This window comes from Rhizomucor pusillus, assembly GCF_041956525.1.
Source record: "Rhizomucor pusillus strain CBS 183.67 unplaced genomic scaffold VTP01scaffold_17, whole genome shotgun sequence".
In the NCBI taxonomy this organism is placed as follows: domain Eukaryota; kingdom Fungi; phylum Mucoromycota; class Mucoromycetes; order Mucorales; family Lichtheimiaceae; genus Rhizomucor; species Rhizomucor pusillus.
In genome coordinates, this window is record NW_027192159.1 from 236,364 (window position 1) to 257,642 (window position 21,279).

General features: G+C 45.6%; 12 protein-coding genes across 12 annotated transcripts; 5 read left to right on the top strand and 7 right to left on the bottom strand.

Annotated features, from left to right (window-relative positions):
* Nucleotides 1-190: 190 nt before the first annotated feature.
* VTP01DRAFT_3549 (uncharacterized protein) lies at nt 191-2,871 on the top strand (the record flags this gene model as incomplete). Its single annotated transcript, XM_069382132.1, has 3 exons — nt 191-296; nt 391-1,269; nt 1,331-2,871. 3 exons carry the CDS (start codon nt 191-193, stop codon nt 2,869-2,871), a joined length of 2,526 nt encoding a protein of 841 aa, XP_069236291.1.
* A 2,067-nt stretch (nt 2,872-4,938) lies between these two features.
* Nucleotides 4,939-5,172, top strand: VTP01DRAFT_3550 (uncharacterized protein; the record flags this gene model as incomplete). Its single annotated transcript, XM_069382134.1, has 1 exon — nt 4,939-5,172. The coding sequence occupies one exon, from the start codon at nt 4,939-4,941 to the stop codon at nt 5,170-5,172; it is 234 nt and encodes a 77-aa protein (XP_069236292.1).
* A 1,776-nt stretch (nt 5,173-6,948) lies between these two features.
* On the top strand, nt 6,949-7,520 carry VTP01DRAFT_3551 (uncharacterized protein; the record flags this gene model as incomplete). Its single annotated transcript, XM_069382135.1, has 2 exons — nt 6,949-7,336; nt 7,405-7,520. The coding sequence occupies 2 exons, from the start codon at nt 6,949-6,951 to the stop codon at nt 7,518-7,520; spliced, it is 504 nt and encodes a 167-aa protein (XP_069236293.1).
* A 2,115-nt stretch (nt 7,521-9,635) lies between these two features.
* On the top strand, nt 9,636-10,346 carry VTP01DRAFT_3552 (uncharacterized protein; the record flags this gene model as incomplete). The annotated part of the gene is made up of 1 exon (XM_069382136.1): nt 9,636-10,346. The coding sequence occupies one exon, from the start codon at nt 9,636-9,638 to the stop codon at nt 10,344-10,346; it is 711 nt and encodes a 236-aa protein (XP_069236294.1).
* Nucleotides 10,347-10,386: 40 nt separating this feature from the next.
* VTP01DRAFT_3553 (uncharacterized protein) lies at nt 10,387-11,280 on the bottom strand (the record flags this gene model as incomplete). Its single annotated transcript, XM_069382137.1, has 3 exons — nt 10,387-10,521; nt 10,619-10,840; nt 11,011-11,280. The coding sequence occupies 3 exons, from the start codon at nt 11,278-11,280 to the stop codon at nt 10,387-10,389; spliced, it is 627 nt and encodes a 208-aa protein (XP_069236295.1).
* Nucleotides 11,281-12,542: 1,262 nt separating this feature from the next.
* VTP01DRAFT_3554 (uncharacterized protein) lies at nt 12,543-13,923 on the bottom strand (the record flags this gene model as incomplete). Its single annotated transcript, XM_069382138.1, has 3 exons — nt 12,543-12,689; nt 12,751-12,823; nt 12,917-13,923. 3 exons carry the CDS (start codon nt 13,921-13,923, stop codon nt 12,543-12,545), a joined length of 1,227 nt encoding a protein of 408 aa, XP_069236296.1.
* A 187-nt stretch (nt 13,924-14,110) lies between these two features.
* Nucleotides 14,111-14,686, bottom strand: VTP01DRAFT_3555 (uncharacterized protein; the record flags this gene model as incomplete). Its single annotated transcript, XM_069382139.1, has 3 exons — nt 14,111-14,185; nt 14,246-14,378; nt 14,442-14,686. The coding sequence occupies 3 exons, from the start codon at nt 14,684-14,686 to the stop codon at nt 14,111-14,113; spliced, it is 453 nt and encodes a 150-aa protein (XP_069236297.1).
* Nucleotides 14,687-15,009: 323 nt separating this feature from the next.
* On the top strand, nt 15,010-15,883 carry VTP01DRAFT_3556 (uncharacterized protein; the record flags this gene model as incomplete). The annotated part of the gene is made up of 7 exons (XM_069382140.1): nt 15,010-15,015; nt 15,080-15,160; nt 15,229-15,285; nt 15,342-15,423; nt 15,497-15,609; nt 15,672-15,761; nt 15,827-15,883. 7 exons carry the CDS (start codon nt 15,010-15,012, stop codon nt 15,881-15,883), a joined length of 486 nt encoding a protein of 161 aa, XP_069236298.1.
* Nucleotides 15,884-15,901: 18 nt separating this feature from the next.
* Nucleotides 15,902-16,911, bottom strand: VTP01DRAFT_3557 (uncharacterized protein; the record flags this gene model as incomplete). The annotated part of the gene is made up of 2 exons (XM_069382141.1): nt 15,902-16,035; nt 16,092-16,911. 2 exons carry the CDS (start codon nt 16,909-16,911, stop codon nt 15,902-15,904), a joined length of 954 nt encoding a protein of 317 aa, XP_069236299.1.
* Nucleotides 16,912-16,994: 83 nt separating this feature from the next.
* VTP01DRAFT_3558 (uncharacterized protein) lies at nt 16,995-17,942 on the bottom strand (the record flags this gene model as incomplete). Its single annotated transcript, XM_069382142.1, has 4 exons — nt 16,995-17,375; nt 17,443-17,555; nt 17,609-17,696; nt 17,916-17,942. 4 exons carry the CDS (start codon nt 17,940-17,942, stop codon nt 16,995-16,997), a joined length of 609 nt encoding a protein of 202 aa, XP_069236300.1.
* Nucleotides 17,943-17,989: 47 nt separating this feature from the next.
* VTP01DRAFT_3559 (uncharacterized protein) lies at nt 17,990-19,568 on the bottom strand (the record flags this gene model as incomplete). The annotated part of the gene is made up of 7 exons (XM_069382143.1): nt 17,990-18,048; nt 18,119-18,240; nt 18,302-18,394; nt 18,454-18,732; nt 18,800-18,917; nt 18,971-19,178; nt 19,239-19,568. The coding sequence occupies 7 exons, from the start codon at nt 19,566-19,568 to the stop codon at nt 17,990-17,992; spliced, it is 1,209 nt and encodes a 402-aa protein (XP_069236301.1).
* Nucleotides 19,569-19,677: 109 nt separating this feature from the next.
* Nucleotides 19,678-21,225, bottom strand: VTP01DRAFT_3560 (60S ribosomal protein eL19; the record flags this gene model as incomplete). Its single annotated transcript, XM_069382145.1, has 4 exons — nt 19,678-20,132; nt 20,193-20,302; nt 20,600-20,646; nt 21,214-21,225. 4 exons carry the CDS (start codon nt 21,223-21,225, stop codon nt 19,678-19,680), a joined length of 624 nt encoding a protein of 207 aa, XP_069236302.1.
* Between the last annotated feature and the right edge of the window lie 54 nt (nt 21,226-21,279).

A 21,279-nucleotide genomic window follows, 5' to 3' on the forward strand; every position in this document is an offset into this window, starting at 1 on the left:
GCTTCCAGCAGCCAACCCGATGAAGTGAACCAAAAACCGCCTCTGCTCCTCACATCCCACCCCGAGCTTTTTCTTTTGTCCTAGCGTCAACTATATCCTACGTATCCTTTTTCTTTTCTTCTCTCTCTCTCTCTTTCTTTTCTTCTTTTTTCTATCCTTTCGTTCTATTCAGATCCGCTGTCTTTATTCTATGGGTGCGTCGTCATCACCGTCCACGCTATCCAAGGTCATACAGGTCCTTGTGGGTTTCACCCTATCCTTGACGCTGCTGTTCGCAGCTAGTAAATATATCTTTGGTAAGCATAGATGCAACGGCGCTAAAATGCATCGAGAATAAAAGATGCATGAACGAACCTTTCCTGGCAAGAAATACTAAATGTGGTCGAACAGAGCCGAGAAACCAAACACGATGTGAAGGTATGCTCAATGACGGTTGGTGGCTCGGGCCCAACTATACCCAATGGCAGCCTTCAGGGTGCATGCCGCACCATTTCTCCTCGGAAGAGATTGCGTCCTGTCTTAACCACTCTCGCGTCCTGTACATTGGCGATTCAATCATGCGAGAGCAATTCTACTCATTGACCTCATTTGTACGGGGCATTGATAAGAAAGGCGCACTCCACGTTGATCGCAAGTACGATGCCCCGAAATATGGGCTTTCCTTTGAGTTCTGGTGGGATCCTTACATTAACTCTACACGCACGCAAGCTCTTTTGAATGCCACTGATCCCGACGACCGTCCGAGTCTCCTGGTAATGGGCAGCGGTACCTGGTATATGCGCCATCTGAAGGAAAAATACTTTGATGAATGGCGCAAAGCTGTTGATCGAGTGTTTGCAGCCGTCGAAGGATCCAACCGGGTTGCTGATGCTGTATTGTTTCATCCAGTACAGATTCCTCAGTTTGATCTGCTGAACGATGTGCGACGGGAGACTATCACGATGGACAAGATCCGCGTCATGAACAATTATCTCAAGGCCAAAGAACTCATCACCGAATCGTCTACACCGTTTGCCATTCCATTCTCATGGAACTCGATCGCTTCCAGCACAGTCAATGTTACACACGATGGTCTCCATTATCTTCCCGCCGTCACCACCGTCCAGGCAACCCTGGCTCTCAACTATCGCTGCAACGATCTGATCGCAAAGGATTTCCCCATGGATCACACTTGCTGCTACCACTACCCAACTCCGGCTTGGTATCAGAATATTTTCCTACTGTATTTCTTGATCTGGATCCCTGTTGGTTTCTACGTGGTCTCGAAAGGTAGGGGCGCGGAACTAGAAGCTTCGAACGTTCTATTTGAAGGGACTCACGAATCAAATAGCAGGATCTACAGGTTTCATGCGCAGATTTTTCCCCGCTGATTTCTCAGTACTCGGTTCGCTCTTCATATTCGGCCTTGGTGTCACGTACATGTACTTTTGTGACAGGACTCAGCTCTTTGGAAAGGCTCAAAAGTTCTTCGACCCTACCTCGTTCGGCGCTCTGATGCTGGCCACCCTGCTCGGCGGACTGGTGACCTTGAAATCCAAAAAGGAAGGCGACCTTGGATTGCTAAACCGGGCGCAGACCGACGAATGGAAAGGTTGGATGCAAATTATTATCCTTGTGTATCATTTCCTGGGAGCATCGCAGACGGCCGGAATCTACAATGCTGTTCGTGTTCTGGTGGCTGCGTATCTTTTCCAGACTGGCTACGGTCACTTTTTCTTCTTTTACAAGAAAGGCGACTTTGGTATCCAGCGCGTGCTCAATGTCCTCGTTCGATTGAACTTACTGACATTCGTCTTGCAATATGTCATGAACACCGATTATCTCTCCTATTATTTTACACCGCTGGTTACCTTCTGGTTCGGTGTGATCTGGATCACCATGTACATCGGTAATAAGGCTAACAAGATTGTCTGGTTCGTTGTTGCCAAGATTGCGGTTATGGCGATTCTCACTGGCACCTACATCCACCTGCCTGGTCTCCTGGAAGGCACCTTTGATATTCTGGAGGTTCTGTTCAATATCCACTGGGATGCCGGCGAATGGCGCTTCCGCTTGGCACTGGACGCATGGATCGTCTATGTCGGCATGTTATTCGCCCTGGCTTTCATCAAGTTCAATGAACACAAGCTTCACGAGCACTCATCCTGGAGAATTATCAAATTGATTTTTGTAGTCGCATCTGTCGCAGCCATGTGGTGGTATTTCTGGTTCGAATTATCGCGACCCGACAAGGCCACGTACAACAAGTACCATCCCTATATCTCTTGGATACCCATTATGGCCTTTATTACCTTGCGTAACGCCACGGTACGCTTGCGCAACACAAGTTCCCGGTTCTATGAATTCATCGGCAAGTGCTCTCTGGAGACCTTCATTGGCCAATTCCATATGTGGCTCGCTGCAGATACCAAAGGACTGCTTATCGTGCTCATGAACCCATCCTGGACCAAGTCTGCCTTGGGCTGGTGGTTTAACTTTGCAGTATCCAGCGTTATCTTTGTATTTGTCTGCTACTACCTCAACCAAACGACTGGAGATATTACAAAGTGGATCTTGTCTGGAAGCAACAATGGCAACAACAGTAATAAGGCAGCCACTACAAGCAACAACAATACAATTCGACTGCCAGAACAGCAAAATGAAAATGAGCAGGATGTGCCACTGCTGCCAACTTCCAATGTGGATAACGATAAAGGTTCAGGACAGCCGGAGGAGCAAGGAATGCTGCAAACTGCTGATGAAGAATGGGGAGAAGCTACGACGACAACGCGACCCTCGCGGTGGAATTGGCTCAGCAGGCTCTGGGGCGATCTCCGTGTCAAATCACTCGTGTTCTTGTTGGCCGTAGGATTGTTCAATAAGCTGTGCTAAGAAATCTCAAGTGCACCACATACATACATACTTACTATCCGGTGTCTTTCTGGCCCTTCTCCCGTGTGCAAACTCCTTGGTAACCAAGGAAAAAACATAGCCATCGGCTTTATTTTTCATTTTCAATTCAACAAAACACTCGCACACACACGCACGCCAATCACCAAACATCAAAAACATGACTATACTTATATACACAACTGAGCCGACCTTGGGTACAGAGTCCAAAATCCATACATGTATACATATACGCACACGCAAGCACATATATACGTACACGCCGACACACGCATACGCACAAACACGCGCAAACAAACATACATGCCCAGTCATTCGATAAGTAGAGAGATGTTTTAAACAAAATGATACCACAGTGTATGGTGATAAAAACTACCATTGAACCTTATCAAATTGAGTTTTTGTGTACGCGGCTACAAGCATGCATCGCTTTTTCTCGAAGATAGTGCAAAATGGGGTGCGGGACAAGCTTCTTGTTTTCATTTTAGCTCCAAACCTTAGTAGCGATTATCGTCACGACGGCGAGCGAAGCTACTAGTAGGTAGCAACGAAATTCCCAAACAAATCCTGGGCAAGGGAAAGTTTGAGGGCGCTCGTGCGCCAGGCAAACAAAAAACATTTTATTTGTTATTTTTTTGAAGATCACGGGAACCGAGAGCGAGCCCTGAACTTGGTGATCGCGTTGCTGACGGTGGTGCTGCCGCTTTATCTGAAGGGATGGTACTGTGCAGCACCAGCAGCAGGAACAGCAATTCCTTTACGTCAGACTCATGTCATTGCAAAGGAGGGCAGCAGCAGCAGCGATGATGATGGAAAAAAAAACTTGTGTGTGATCACCTTGTGCTTCTCCCCCAAACTCTCAGATGCGGTGTCTCAAAATGACAGCCGCATCACTCACTTCCTTTCCGGAGTAGTGCAAGGAAAAAGTAAGCTTTTTGTGCGCGTAGCAACTCAACTTGACAATGTGTGTCGCACAACGCGTGGGCGCCGAATGATTACGTCTACTACGATAGAGAGCAAAGGGGAGACGCACGGATAAGGCTTGTTGCACAGGTACATCGATCTTGAGTCTTAAATTTACATCTATCCCTGTCCTTTTTAATACCTACGCCGTTCTGCTGCTACGCTTTCCGGTATTCCGCGTGTAATTTCTTTTCCTATATTTGTTTTTACGTGCGTGCCCGACGATGGTTGTAGCAACAAACGTGGATGTGATCCCTGAAAAAGAAATAAGGACACAAAAAAAAGAAGATGCATGTACGTCGGCGTCCTTAGATATTTTCCAGATTGTTGCTATCCATCCATCGATCGACCTGTGCTCCCCCCAAGAAGGGCAGAGAAGAACCAGCCAGAGAGAGCAAAGCAACAAAAATAGGACCAGCTAGAAAGCGGATTCTTTCCGTGCACAGAGATGGATCGATCTGCAGGCTGCATAGACTGAGACATGGCCTAATTCTGGCCCTTCAAATGTCAAAATGGAACCCCATGACAACGGCGTAACCGCATGTTTTGTCAGCTTAGAACTTGCTGCAACCTTGAACAGCCCTTTTCCACTATTCAAATATAAATACTCGACCATTCTTCTCTCTCTCTTGTCTTTCTTCTTTTCTTTACCTTGTTTAATCAAGCAAAAGCTTCTTTTTAAAAGCCCAAGTATCCCGAAAGTATATAAAAGAAAACATGTCCTTTGCAATCAAGCCGCTTAATCTGCAAGGAGGTCAATGGTGAGTTTGACAGTCTAGTGTGTGCACCCTCAAAGGGCCCGTAACAAACAAAGAAAGCTAAATTTATAATTATTCTTATCACACTGTCTAGCACCTGGTGTGGCAAGTATGGACACAAGAGACCTCATTGTCCGCTACTCAAGTAAGCACCGTCGAAAACAACCCTCGTTGGTGCTTTCCTGATGTCTACTCAGCACACACACAAACACACACAACACATATCCAGCAACAACGCTACATACTCACTTACTGCTCCCATGCAAGCAAGTAAGCAAGCAACGCAACTTCATTCCCAAAACTGCAAGAAGAAAAAAAAAACAACCACATGAAAGTTATTCCAACATTAGCATTTGTCTTTGCACACACACACTCACCACCAGCATACCCAACTGCAACACTATTCCATCATTCGATGTTTTATTCTTGGCCTTTTTTTAACATTGTCGACAATGTTAGCTCCTTCCTCCTTCCCTACAGCATTTCCTCGATCCTACTTCTTTCCTTCATGTTTTCAGCAACCCACAAGAAAAGCCTTGGCCATGCTCCCCTTAAGTTGTAAATATTTTCTTTCTCTTCCCAGGACCCAACTTGTATGTATAGCTATACACATTTGGCACACGCATACACACACACTCTCTTTTTCTTTCTTTCTTTCTTTCTTTGCTACTGCGACCAAAAACAAAAAGAAAAGTTATTTCCTTCTCTTATTCTCTATGCTTCACATTTACACCCAGCATCCCTTATTTTTGCCAACATCATCAAAAATAAATTGTCCATGTCCCACCCAAATCCATCCAAATCATTTTCTGAAAGCAAGAGCAGTGATAAGAGAATAGCCGCGTGTCGGCGGGACCATCGTCGTCAGCCTATGCCCGCTCGTCTCCTACTAGTGGAAGCACGCGAACAACATAGAATATTATATGCACTTTGATACGGGCTACGTACTAGAGCAGCTTTGGATATACACTTTACTTATCCATTACATTGTATGAACACTGACATAGATTTTTCTGTTAGTAGACGGCGCCTATCAGGGCACCAGTTAAGCCCTTTTTGGACTCGCTACTAGCAAAAAATGAGCTTGTAGCAAAGAAGCTCACAGTGCAATATTTATGACAGTGAGATATTTTATCTGCAAGTTGTATTTCTTTCGCCCGATGCGCCGGGATGTCTAAAAGATACAGTGTACAGTTCAAATTGACAGAATTTCTGTTGGACGTGCCAGTCTGTTGAAAGAGTACGAAGATAAGCCTTTAACTAACGATCGTATCCATAAACAGTAAGAAAAAGAAAAGCAAGGAAAAAAAGAAGACAGGTGTCACCCGCCTTTGACAAGTTCCCGCAGCGAAACATGTGGGTAACTGTGTGAGCACCGTGCCTTTACCCCCACACCCCCAATACTATGGTTTTTTTGCTCCCATGACCAAACGCCATTTCGGAAACCTCGGAACCAGTCGACCCGGGAAGTGGTACTATAAGACCTTTATAGGTATCCGCCGACGATAGCACATTATTTGTCAGCAACGATGTATTAGCTATTGTAGATATGACATTCAGTGTACATGTTAACTGTATTTACGCATACGTATCGAAGATGCTGCTTGCTCGTACATCGAGTCCTGCGCGAGCGCCGATCAAACAAGGTTGGTCGTCCCAAAACGACGGATTTTGTGCAACCGCTTGCGGTAAACTCGAGAAAAAAAAGGCGCTCGATATACAGTGGAGAAATCCTGAAAGAAAGAAACAGGGGCCGAGTGGGGACGGCCGACTGAAGCAAGACGAACCGTGAGAAAGGAAGAGACAAGCAAATAGATTAAAGCGATACGAAAGAGCCTGGAACTTGTGCCTGAGTTGGCCCATTCACGCCATTGCAGCCTCAGAAAGCGCTGTATATACGTGTCACAATATGCAGACGTAAACACTGCCTGGATTTAGCGTTATCGATGAGAGAGAGAGGGAGAGAGACAATGAAACTCAACAGCCAGCGGTCTCTGCAACCAAGTGAGATCGACGGCGGCGAGAATCGTTAATAGATGTGTCTCGCTGTATTTTAATGAGCTGCTGCTTGGTAACCAGGGAGTGCATATTCTTGAGATATATGCTTGCTGCTGGTCGTTGCGTGAGTATCGTCAGTCAAAGATCATCTAAACTGACGAGAGTGCTTACCGAGACTATTAAAAAGAGCGACGCCAAAATGGACAAGCAAAACACACACAACCCCCTTTTTTCTCACTCTCACTCTCTCTCTCTCTTTTACTTCTTTTCTCGATTTTGTTCTACTCTCTTTTCCCTTCCCTCTCTCTTCGCGTATTTCTTCTCTCCTTTGTGTCTGCGCATGATGAATCGAGCTGCTAGCGCGAGCACTACAGAGCATGGTTTCCCACAACATCAGCAGCAGCAACAGACGGCTGCGGCGGCGGCCTTTGGACTCATGGGGTGGGATAATGCAAACGAAGGAGGACCAGCAACGCAGTTGACACCGCCGGCGGTGTCAACTGCTGCTGCTGCACCATCGCCTTCCAACACAGGCACGAAAAACGCCAGCGATCCATCGAGACAGTATCATCCAGAGTGGGGTGTGATGAGAGATCAGGATTTCCATCCACTGACACTCAAGCATCAACGCGATCTTGAGAATCTGTATCAAACCGGTTCATGCATCGCCGACTTTTACTTTTGGCAGGCCAATCTCGGCGGTTACTGCATGGCCGATATGGTGCAAAGTAAATACAAAGTCACCCTATCTTTTTTCTTTTTTCGTCTTTTGCTAACGCAACTGTGCTGTCTTTAGACATTGTCGTTTCGTCCGAAGGCGTGTTTATACTTGTGCGTCGCATTGTAGAAGGTGCCGCCCATCCCGGTCGCAGAAAGAGGCGACAGCAGCAGCAGCAGCCAAGAGAATCGTAAACTCGGCCCTTTTGTTTGCGTACGTTTGCGTCTTCCCAGCTTTTGTGCATGTGTGTGTTGTATGCAAACGTGTGTGTATCATATATATATATATATATACATATAGCTATTTCTCTTTCATCGAATCTTTCCTTTCTTTTCCTCTCTGTCTCTCTCTATCTCTTTCGACATCTCATTTCTTTCTTTTTGTTTGCTCGATATACTTGCCTCCACTCTCCCCATGACTTTCCTTTGCTTTTTCCTTTCCTTCTCTCTCTTACACTTTAAATCGTACTATCACTCTTCTCTCTCTCTCTAGTAGCTCTTATCCGAGGTTTTCGAATACATATAGTAGTATTTACTTACTATGCCATTTCATCCCTATTGTCATTTTAGGCTATACAGGATCGGGCTGACGATTGACATCCCCTGAAATTTTGATTGGCTTCTTGTTTGCTGTCGTAGATGAGAACCCCCTGGTTGCTACATTGACGACTACAACGACGGCGAGACGTTTATGAAGACTTCACTCTATTTAGTATCATAAGCGATGTCTACAAATGATTGAATGCTAACGTAACCGCATTGCTCCTGTTATTGCCGCTGCTATGCCGCGAAGTTACACTAGGAAGAATAGCATCATGTGAAAAGTACTACTGATGTTGCTCGTCAATGTGTCATTTAAGATGACTCTTTGATTTCAAATATGGGAACCTTTGGTCAAGAAGCTAGTAAGGAGTTCCCCGAGGAAGATCACTTTGTACGATTTACGAATATTCTTCAATCAGGCGAAACGTAAGATCGCTGATCGTAAATTGGACTCGTTTGCTGCACCGTCAGCCGATAAAGATATCCGTGCGCAGTAAACTTAAGCAGTAAACATACGCTTGATAATAACCGAGATGTCGGTGACAAGTCCGCCACGCATACATGTGAAAACGCAAACTTTTTAAATGATTTTTGCGTGATCAAAAGAGGGCTGCCTGTTTGCCTTTTGATTACTGGACATAAGCTGAATATGAATCAAGCACGGGACCCAAACATTGATGAGGTACTATATAAACATCGAGACGGCAAAATTTACGTGCTCCATTCCCAACCAATATCTTCCAAGTTCCTAATCAAAAAGTTGGAGAGAAGAAATTCATGCCCGAAATATGCAATTGGCATATCCTGGCTCTCCTTTTCCATGCGTGTACTATATTGCCATATTTTTTCAAATCAGATTCATGTCTTGTCCATTCCTATCACTGGCTGCTCGATATAAACGGGCGCAAGAATGCTCGGATGAGCAGTAATTACGGTCGCAAAAGAAAATGATCACCTACAGGATGACCCGTCTATCCTTTTTAAAACGTAAGCTATCCGAAAACGGTTCTTAATGATGGATCTCCGTTTAGTCTTCCTGGTTTCCCGGTGAATAAGAGCGTGAACATGCTTAAAGAGTGAGACAGCTCGGAGCTCTAGAAACTTGTATTTGCCTGTACGTATGATCACTCTGACCAGGACAAGACAACAGCTGATGTTGGATCCGCTTACTCGACAACATAGAAGTTCAACGTCTGTCTCTGACTATTGATGAGCTGATATGACTCAGTCCGGAGATGGAAGGTGATCTAGCGTACGCAAATAGAAAGTAGCAGTGCTTACACGCTGCTGATGGAATTAGTAGGAATTTGCTGCTGGTGAGGGGGAGGGTTAATGGGGCAGGGGTAAAGTAAAAAAAAAAGTTCAAGGGGATTTGGTAGTCATCGCTAAGATACAAAAGGCCAAATAGAAAAGATACTGAGGCAATATATGTGTGGCAGCAGGTCTTTGTTACTATGGTGCTGCTAATTGCATAAACATATCGGATCAGGAAGGACTGGCTGATGTTGACAGCATGGTTGTCCGGCGAATGCAGGAGCGAGCCGGCGTCGCCACAATGGATTATTCTGGGGCATGAACGTGCAGCAGCTTTCCGTGTTTTTTGCAGCAGCAGACGAACAGCACACATGTACATACACTCGTTTCGTTATAAAATTCTTTTTCTTCACTTTTCTCTTTTTCTTTTTTCTTCTCTTGCAATTTCTTCTTTTTCCTAGTTACCCCCTTTTTCTGATCTGTTATTTTCTTTTTTCTTCATATCTTTGCTGCATGGCAGAGAATCCAGAGTCACTTGTATATAAGTTAAGAAACGATGAGCGGCATATACGGGTACTTGCAGTTGTATTATCCCTGACGGGCGGTCTTGCATTGTCCTTTATACTCGGAGTTGGCATCTTTTTATTCTGGCATATCCGCGAATGTGACAAGCGACACAAACGACGACGACGTAAAAGGACCCTTGATCTGCCTAATGCGACCAGCAGCAAGGATCTCCAAGTGGAACAAGACCAGCAACGACGTCAGCGAGAGCAGCAGCAGCAGGAAATATCACCACCACCACCAGCAGCAACAACGATATCAAGCAGAAGCAGCGTGCCCAATGCCGTTCCTGAACCTAAACTTGCGCCAACGACTTTTGCGCCGGCAGCATCGGCAATACCGTCTGCACCCTATCCTGTCATACGAGACGAGGCCGATACTCCGACCCCTTCTGCTCCAACCGCGAAAGAAATCTTGGAACAATATCATCCGTCACCATCATCTTCTTCCAGACACTGTCACCAATGCCAAATACCTCCGCCTGCTTACACACCTTCCGAAGGCACTCGCACGTCTGACGCAAATTACCTCATACTTGATCCAGAAACTGCAACTGCAGCTCTGCTAGCAGTACATCATCAACAACAACAAGAAGACCAAGAAAAGCATCATTTTTCATCATCAACATCATCAACATCATCATCACATTGTCGTAATTAAAATGCATTTGATACAGCACAACAAAATTCAGGCCATATAGTCACGTCTGTTGCTGCACAGTAGCATTTCCGTTGCTACTATTCTTGCTACCTATTCTAAACATGCGGCCAAGCGAGGTGCGGAAAGAGTAGTTGCTGCTGGACGACTTGCTCTTGAGCATCCTCTTGTATGTATCCTATATAAATATTATAAATAATTAGCAAACCGACCAAATACAGATCCGTTGATATCATAATTATACAAGTGTATAAATATTTTTTTTCTCAACTTACCAGATAAGCGATCTGAACCTTGTTGAATGCGCCTCGCCGCTTCCCGCGAATGTATTCAATCGCATCCAAAGGTTTCATGCCCATTTCAATGAGAGCTATGGCAACGAGGACCGGCGCACGCCCGAGACCAGCCACGCAGTGGACGGCGATGGTCGGCGTGGGATCCTTGGCTCTTGTCCTTTCTACGAGTGTCAACCATTCACGCACAACTTGAGGAGGGGGCTATGTATAACAGAAAAGTTTCCCGATCAGTTGAATGAACACGTGAGATAAAAAGGCAAGCGCACTGAAAAAGAGAGAGAGAAAGAGAAAGTTTGAGGCATTTTTTTTCTCTTTTCGTTTTATGCCTTTCTCCCTCTCTTCCCCCATTGGCTCCTTGATAAAGTACTCACCGCACTGCCGTCTTTAAACGGTAGATCAATGACATCAATTCCTAGCTCGGTTAGCCGAGCAGCGCTGTACGTCGGTTCGCAGCATCGAACCACAGCGTCAACGTCGTACTGTCCAAACTGTTCGACGTAGTAATCCAGAGTCGACTCGGTGGGACAGTCGAGGATAAGGTATCGCAGGGAGGTGTTGGGACATTCTATCAGCGTCAGCATGCGCCCGAGAGGCACAGCGCCGTTGCGTGCAGTGAATCGTTTGTCGCCAATGTTGACCATCGTAAAGATATAAGAGTATAAGGGGGTCAGAAATGAGCGAAAATCTGGGAGGGTGTATGTAAGAGAGAGTAGTAGTAGTAGAGAGAGAGACAAGCAGATTGTGTAAGAGAGATGTGTACCAAACAGACAAAGAACAGAGAGAAAGGGAGCTAGTTATTTATGGAAGGAGTTGCCGTCGTCGAAGCAAGAAAGAGCCAGCAAGGTGAAGAGGTCGATCAGGTAGGAAAACAGATCGCATAGAGAAGTGTGATTGGAAAGTATAAGAGAGGAAAGAGAAGAGAGGTAGGAAAGCAAGAGAAATTTTGGTCGTAGGCCGACAAAATAGGATTGGAGCAACCTCCCCCGCCACGCAAAAAATTTGCTTGCTGGGCTGGTGCTGCTTTTGTGCTACTATTTCCCCTCAGCGGGACTTCGTAGGCTAATTTTTTTTTCCTTTCTTCTCGGAAGACGGGCACAGCTTTCTGATCTTCTAAAACAGCACTCTAATATTTTTCTACAATGAGTAATACCAATGACTGAGACAGCGTTCATCACCTCCGTCACCTAGCAAACAACCTGCTGATTGTTTGATTTCTCATTATCTATCTCACGATCTGCGCAAATAACCCCTCAGATCGGACAATGTGATCATTGGCGGAGCTATTGGCCCAACCACCTCTCCTTTTGCACGCAGAAATCCGTGGGTATCCGCGTGACCGAACCCTTTCATTGCTGCCATCATTGTTGCTGCGTCGCTGCTGTATTGATGCAGCTACAATGTGTGACTCATAATTATTTACAGCTTAACCCTGGAGCCTCTCACAGGGTTTATCCCTAGAAACATTGAGTCTGTGATCGAACTCAACGTATCAGAATTTGAAGAATTACTATAAATAGTCTGGCAGAATGAATGTTGCTTTATTACACTAAAATGCTCTTGATGGATATGGTGGTGCTCGTGGCATTGGTCGGTTGCTTTCTGAGTTGAAAGATGAAGATCTTCAGCACGAAACTGTTGCACGCAGGAAACGCAGAGCCAAGACAGACTTACGATCCTGCATGAGAGTGTTCTTTACAAGTATCTATCGACAATCTTTTGATCGACTAGGCCCACGAATGCACCTAGCTAATGCGAGTGGACTGAAAAATACCAAGTAAAACAGTTCTTTGTTCTGAACCAACACATTCTTCACTGTGCTCTTTGTGCATTTTTGGATATATCGAAACCATAATCTCTGCGAATATTTCTTTTCTACAAGAAAGAATGTCTAATATGTGTATATTTACAAGCTAGGCCATCCGTATGGTGTGGAAGGTGGGTCGCCCTTGCTGCGTCGTATTTGATAGATCTTTGCGACGAGAGGGTCCCAGATACGTTCTTTGCCGTAAGCAGTGTACAAAAATCCAAGTCCCATGCCGGACAAATGCGCCTATGCGACATGTATCCCGTGAGCACGTGTTTTACCCTGCCACCTTGATGTTTGTAATTACCAGTTGATCAATACCCTTGATGCTAAACAAGAGGCCTGCCAGATCGAATGCTGCTAGGCCCATCACACCATATCTTTAAATGTAAATGAACGAGACACGTCAGAGGATAGACAGGATGAGAAAGAAAACACGAAAATAAAGTTGCTGATTGTAAACAACTTCTTACCTAACCGGAATAGCAACGAATGGAAAGAATATCAATCCGATTGCCATGTTTGGGTTCAAGTAAGCACATGCAGCCACGATGCCATACAGGCCACCGCTGGCACCTAAGCTTGGCAGAACCGGGCGCACGCGTCGCAGGGCTAAGCCGAGCACTTGACTGAACGCGCTCGCACCGATACCAGCTGACAAATACATGGCAACAAATTGTTCCCTGCCCATTTCCTGATGTAACGCAAGACCGAAGCTGTATAGACCGATCATGTTGAATAAAAAGTGGGGTACGTCCTTGTGCGAAAAGCACGACGTTAGCAATGTCACGCTGCGACCGCTGACTGGGCTGTGGAGGAACCACCGTGACATGAATGGGAACAGTCGATATGATTGCCAGCATCCGAAAACGACCGTGTTAATGCCAATCAGTGTCCATATCGTCTTCTCGGCGTCGGTGAGAGACATGACCTTGTTTGCAACAAGCACGTATGCGCGCATCAGATCGCGAGGTATCCACTGTGCGTACGACTGAACCTTCTCCATAAACACGCGTCTCCGTTCAGCGATGTAGTCGCGTTTCAGTTGGATGTATTCTTCTGGCGTCAATTTTTGTTCACCTCGGCCCCACCGTGGCAGTCTGAATCGGCTTTTGTAGTGTTTAACATAGTCCCAGAAGGACATTACACGTCGTTCGTATGCAGCACCGGCAACAACGAATATGGCGGCGGAGGCGACTGCAGCTGATACAATAGGTCTTATGTAGTAGCTCGTCGGTACCGGTCCAACATACCCTTGCTCGCCAAAGAACACCGAAGGATCTATGGATGCTGGCGATTGTCGATGCTGCTGTTCTAAAGGCTTTTTTCTAATGAACCTCGGCCGTAGCTGAATTTGTGACCAGGAAAAGGATCGCAACGGGGGAACTTGGCCATGTGGAGCAAAAGTAGTGGTTGGTCTCCCTAGCAAGCTGGAGGAGGAGCAGCAGCGCCTGCTATGTAAAACGAAGGTTCGCAGCATTAATCAGAAAACTGGGCGGCTTCAGAGCATTTCCGAACTTTAAAGGCACCACCAATATATCCTCTCATTGGCACTCAGCTCATGCTCTAGATGATCATTGTTACGTGAAAGCACATGCCGTCTATGCATTGCTGTCTTTATTCAAAAAGATGATAACTTTTTTCTTTTCTTTGTGGTCGAGTTTTGTCTAGTAGATGGTGTTCTTCTTCTTGTGGATTTCCTCTTGACCTTCAGGTGTGCCGGGGATCTTCTTTTCAAGGCCCTGTACGCAAACGGTCAGTTTCAATCGTCATTCCTAACCAATCCTCTGTTGGATATTTACCAATTTTTCAAATACACAGCTGTTGAAGGTGGTTTCTGGCTTGCGGCATGCACGGAATTCCTGGTTGTTGTTTTCTAAGCATTGCCAGTGGGCATCAAATTCCTTGCCACAGTTCTCTCGCAACTTGCGGATACTAATTGAAGAATGCAAAGCGTCAGTTTACACGCAAATACAATTTGACCGCAAGCTTCCATACAGGTCGATAGCGCAGCGAGTCACTTTGCGACCCTCCTTCAAGCAGTGCTCTGGATCATTGTTTTCGGTTTTGCAGAGCATAAAATCGTCATTGTAATCTTTGCAGTATTGTCCAATGAAGAACGACGCGCTTTTCAAGGGAGCTGAGGTTGCACCGACTTCATCCACCTTGGGGATGCTGTCAGGAAGCGGGGTGGGTTCAACGAATTTGTGTGATGTAAAGGTCGCTTCCTTGTGAGTTGCCATGTCGAGGAACTAGAGTTTAATTGTAGGTTAACATGTCATGTACGTGACAAGAAAAACAATAGAGTTCTTTTCATGGTCAAATGCCGGCGCAGCAGGGCATTGTCGAAACTCTGGTGCTTTATCATACGCACCTACTTTATTTTCTCGGGCACGGTATTGGATACAACAGCCAAGTGCGGGCGGCGTGTTTTTGCCCTTTGTGACCGCCGTCGCCCTAGCGGCCCAGCCCTGGCTCCGCTCGAGTATTACCGAATTCAGTGGTGGTGAAATGCTGAAGATCAGAAAGTTCGGTTTCTTTCCGCCCTCCTTCTCTTCACACGACCATGGTTGTAAGTACTTGCCAGTGCGTTCTTTTATATTTGGCTCGTTGCAGCTGCTAACACTAGGAGCAAGAAACTAGCACTTTATCTGAAAGCTGACCTCGAGAACGTAACCGATCTGCGACCAGCTTCCGGTTACGAATGGCACTTCAAGGTACAAACGCGCATGCTAGAAGCAACACGGTGTGAACAAAGTGGGATCTAATCTCAATAGTCACATAGGTTCAGTGCGGTAGCTGCCGAGAAACCGACGAGAATTGGATTTCTTTCAACGAACAAGTATGTCGGTTTGGGAGCAAGTTTATGCAAAAAGTTTGACACGCGCAACAATCTAGGAAGAGGTTGAAATAACCAACTCTAGAGGCACTGCCAACCTTGTCATGCGCTGCAAGTTTTGCAAGCGAGAAGGAACAGCACGTAAGTGCATTGTATAAATATAGTCAATGCCGTTGTTGTCGCTCACAAATTTCGGCGGTCTTTATGGCGTTAGAATTCGACACTGGTTTCAAAGTGCAGCCATACTCTGCAGAGAAAAACGGCGAATTCCAAAAGATTGCAGTATTTGACTGCCGTGGTCTCGAACTTGTTGACTTTCAACCAAGAGTATGAGCAAACCTTACACGAAATACGGACGCGTTTGATTGTTAACTGCCAGTCCTATATAGGAATCTTGGGAAGCTCAAGGTGTAGAATCAGAGACACCCTTCCAAGAAATCGATCTGGCGGAAGGAGAATGGGCAGAGTATGATGAAAAAGTAAGTTTGACGCGAGGGAATGATGGTTAAATGTATTTATTGATCGTTCGCGCCGCTGTTGTCAGGCTGGAGAACCCGTTGGAATTGCCAACATTGAAGTTGAGTTCAGGAAAGAAAAGTAAAACGATCGTCCTTTTTATTTAGTCTCGATATCTATCCATGAATTCTTGGTGGAATTTCTCGATGTGAGTGCAGAATTCATCGAATAGATATTCCTCGGGCAAGAAGGTCGACCTAAAATGCCAAGTACCAGCTTCTTGTCCGAATCCAGATCCTAAAAGAAACATAAACTGGGCCGATCGATTGAATCGAATGCTTCGTGGGTTTTACCTGGGACGACGCAGACACCGGTGTTATTCAACAGTTCTGTTGCATAAAACGCATCGGGAGCCACGTTGGCCTGCTTGGCAGCCTCGATCGCCTTCTTAGGCAGACGTAGCTGAGGGAAGACATACATGGCGCCCTGAGCATCGTTGCATGACATTCCTTCTAAGCTGTGGAAGCATGCAGCTAGCTTTGTAGCACATCGTTTGAGCGATTCGAAAATGGAGTCTGTTTCATGTTTGTAAAGCCCATAAGATGGATCGTCTTCGACGGGAGGATTTGTCATTAGATCGACCATAATCTGGCCATGGATATTGGGGCACCGAGAAATCGAGGCAAGCTTGTGAATTTGGTCTAGAACATCATCGTCGATATTTACGCATTCCACGTAACCACCCCGTCGTCCGCATTCGCCGATCATGCCTTTTGAGATTGAGTGGAAAGAGAATAATTCCATTCTTTGAAACTCGTCGCCCATCGATCTTAGTACTTTCTTGAAGCTATGGAATGGAGGCTCTTCTGGTTGATAGATATTTGTCTGGTACACTTCGTCGGCTAACAGGACAATCCGTTCGTCGTGGCAAAACTCAATAACCTCTTTCATATTCTCCTGAGACAAACACTGGCCAGTTGGGTTCCCTGGATTGATAATAACGAGAGCGCGTACATCGATGCCATCTGATCGAGCTTCGTGTAAAGAATCTTTTAAGCTCTTGAGATCCATCGCCCAATCATTACGTTCGTCAAGATAGTACGGCACCGCCGTGGCGTTCTCAAGTGCGAGCGTCGCAGAGTATAATAGATATTGCGGGATAGGGCTACGCATACGTATAAGTATTTTATGGCAGCACTGTCTACGTCTCGGTAACGGTTGAGCTCACATCATTATGCCTGTCGAGGCATCATGCGTCATGATCTGCAGCACCATTGGACAGCAGCGGATGCGCCTTGTGTCAGGAAAATATGCTCAGGATCCGCAGGATATCCGTCACGTCGCTCTAGAGATTTGGCGACATTTTTTCTGATATACGGCACTCCTTTCAAATGCGAATATGCACTGATGCTACCGATATCCTTTAGCAAAGCCTCTGCGCGTTCAATGGCGTCCTTTGGATAAAGCTGCAGCAAAGCTTTGCGGTGCTTGGGTGCAAGAAGCGATGGGTTCTCGTAGAGCGAAGCAACCTGACGGAAAAATGTAATGGGAGGCTGCGCTAGCTGCTGTAGATTACCAATGTTGCAGAACACGACGCGCTCAAAGTCTATTCCTTGCTGATCACCACGTTTGAGCCGCTGCATATATCCATGGAATACATCGAACGCGTCAGCGTGTTAAACGCGGTTATATGCTGTAAATTACCAATGCGCCGTTTGCCTCACTCAATGCCTCAGCACGCATTGGTATGGCCCCACGGACGGCATACTCAGCAGTTCTTATAAGTGGGTTGATCGTATGCAGTGTCAAAACCTTGCCTGGTGCCCTTCAGTTCTAAGTGTTTGCACCTGAAATGAGCTATTGGACTTACTGTCGTCGGATACTTTGCTCTTGACAGCATATGCTCGTTTGGAATGAGCGAGCACCAAGTTTCGTTGTGCTCGTGTCAAGATCGAAGTCTGCCTCAATATAGCCGTGTAAAAGGTGAGAAAGGAAATATGAAAGGTTACGGAATGGATCCGCCGATTCTTATGCAGCTGTCGTCTGTGCAACCATCATCCGGGCACAACTAACTCTTTCGCAAACATTTATCTTCAAATGTATGACACCGCTTCCAAATCTTGATTTACTGCATAAGTAATTAAGTTTACATTCATTATTTAATGATTTATATTTACAGCTGCTACATGCTCTATACGGTACATACGATGTGCCCAATTTTAAAAGTCCATGGTGATATTAGTATCCGATCTTATATGTAGCCCTTTTGCTCTGCATTGCTCTTCAGCTGGCCACATGCTGCCATGATATCTGTAGTATTCATATTATAGTAAAACTCAGTAAATAAAGTCAAAGAGGGTAGTTTCCTTTTCCAAATTACCTTGACCGCGTGGTCGTCGCACGGTACAGTGAATACCTCCATTGATCACAATCTCTGCAAACTTGTCAATGCGTTCCATCTTGGAGGTCTTGTATTGGCTTCCTGGCCAAGGATTAAAGGGTCTGCAAAAATCCATGTTGTGAGAAAACATGCTCTTCATGCAATATACAAATTGTACTTTACATGAGGTTGACGTGAGCTGGTAATTGTTTCAGTAGGCGCACCAATTCTCGAGCTTCATGCGCGGAATCATTCACATTATCTAGCATAACGTATCTAAAGATTGCTATCAGTTTTCATTTTTCTGAGGTTCACTGTCAGTAACAATAAATTACTCGAATGTTATTCTTCGCATGTTTCCGCCCTTTAAAAGATGCGCGTATTGACGGCATGCATTTAACACCATGTCTATTGGATATGTCTTGTTCAGAGGCACGAGTACATCTCGCAGATCGTTTCGAGTAGCATGCAAGGATATCGCAAGCGAAACTCCAAGTTCTGACGCAATCTTTGGTATCAACGGTGCAACACCAGACGTGGAAATGGTGATTTTAGGCTTTGGCCACTGCAAGCCCTCTGGATCTGTCAATATCTTAACAGCTTGACGAATGTTCCTAGAAACGTAACAAAGGGTGTGAGATATATGGTATATATAACAATGTATCTTCCCTTGATATATACCTCCAATTGTACAATGGCTCCCCTTGTCCCATAAACACCATATTGGATACGGAACGTTCGTTTGGTCTCAAGGGGAAATCACCTGAACGGTGCGCAGCTATCATATACTGACCAACGACTGAGCAGCATAAGCCTCGTATCCCAGACATTATCAGTGTTGTTACTGCTTACCTTCAGCTGCAGTCAAATTTCGCAAGAGCTTTTGCGTGCCTGTATGGCAAAAGCTGCATCTAAGCGAACATCCTATTTGCGATGATACACATAGCGTGGAACGCTTAGGCTCGGGTATCAGAACTGATTCAACAACAGCATTGGGTTGCATCGACGTATTGTAGCCGACAAGCCATTTGCGTGTGCCGTCTTTAGATGTCTTGTCAAGCTGTTTGTGTAATCCATCAGGACATGAACTTTGTCCCAAAGTGAATAAACTGATTTTTACCTTGACCTGCCCATAATCCACAATATATCTCTCGTCAAGTATCTCTCGAAGTCGCTTCGGTAAACTCGTCATATCATGGAAACGAGTTACACCCTGTTTGTAGATATGTTGCCAGATCTGAAGTGCGGTAAAATGCCGAACCTCGTTTGCACCGATCGATTGCAGATCGCCCTGTAGCTGATCTAGCGTCAACCCGACAATATTCTTTTTAATCGGGAGCGCATCCCTAGAAGTAGCTGAGAAGCTGGCGATCTCGGCCAATCTGCTAGAGTACTGGCGTTTGAGTACATTGGGCGTCCTGAATAGACAGGAGGTCCTGGCCAGATTCATTGGTGAACAAGAAAGGAAGAAAAACCCAGTTGGCAATAATTTGAGATGTACTGAGATGGGCTTTTTATTCAGAGGAAAACAAATGGTCCATGACAATACATAGTTTATTTTACTGCTCACCAGTGGCGGCAGCCTTCTTGGCCTCAGCACGCTCTCTGCGGCGCTCACGCAGAGCCTTGTTCTTTGCACGGAGAACTTCAGCCTGTTCGCTGAGAGTCTTGGCTCTCTGCTTCTCAGCCTTAGCCTTGTGGATGTATTCCATCAAGACGCGCTTGTTCTTGAAGCCGTTACCCTTGGCCTTCAAGTAAAGGGTGTGGTACAAGTGCTTGTCGATCTTGCCAGCTTCACGGTACTTGCGGAGAAGGCGACGAAGGACACGCATGCGTCTCATCCAGAGGACCTGAGTGGACATACGGGCGTTGGCAGTACCCTTTCTCTTACCAAGACCCATGTGGCGACCCAAGCGCTTAGCAGCGTTGCGCTCACGGACGCGGAAACGGGAGTGGCTGATCTCGGGCTTACGGATAATCAAACCGTCCTTGACGAGCTTGCGAATGTTGGCGCCTTACAATAAACGTCAATATACATCTGCGCATATCTCTTTTCCTTTTCAAGGCTGCTTACGAGAGTTGGCGTTGGAGATCTCGTTGACTTCGTTGGGGTCCAACCAGATCTTTCTCTTGCCGCAGTTGAGCACGGAGGCGGCCAAACGTTTCTGGGTGCGCAAGTTGACCCTATCGAAAATGAGGGTCAGTCTCTTATACTTGCAATTTACACAATGCCTTGCTTGTTTGCCATTTCATCCCCATTTACGGCTAGCTGCTGCGTCCTAAATGTCGAAGCAGGTTGACTTTGCTACATTCGTAGTATAGTACGCTTGTGCAATGTTCCCTTGTTAATACCATGGGAAAAATTTTTCAAATTGGCGTCAAGATGGTCGATGAAGACAAGTCGTAAAATTGAAGTTGAAGCAAAGCCGAGGGAATGCAAGCGAGCATGGCATGTGCTATAAAGTTGGTACGTATACTCACATGGCGTCAATACAAGGACCAAAAGAGGGAGAAAAACGAGTACGGCACTTAGGCCAATCAAATATTTTCGCCCTCCGTGACGTACCTTTTACCAAACAAAGCCACCTCTACCGAGCAAGAAGTACTAGGAGAAGCAGGATGTGAAGTTGCTGTAGCCGAGGAACAGCATGGTTAATAACATGCAATGACAGAATATGAGAATATGAGAATATGAGATTGACTTCCTCAGAGGTAAATAATTTTCAAGCTGATACAACTCTAATCTGTCTGCTGTATTCATTTGTTCAGCTTTTTTGTGCATGACATTGCTTTGCTTTGCTTTGCTTTCCTTTAAAAACATTTACTAGCATATGATCGATAGGCATTGATTGCTTGGACGTTGCTGATGTCTAGATCGTTCTGGCCCCGTTAGTTATGTTGCCAAACTGGTAACTTTCCAGTTATAGGTTCCTTTTGTGGTAAGGTGGCCTGTCGTTTGCACCGTAGATAAATGCAAACTTGGACATTTAGTAACTCAAGGTTGTAGACATGAGCATGCTCCTCCTTCAATTTTGTATCGGTGATACACTTTGTTGATTGTATTAAGCGCATGGTCCTTATAGACAGATTATCACCAGCCACACCATCGATTCCCATATGCAGCAAACTTTCTGCCTGGTTGTGACACCCTGTTGGTGCTG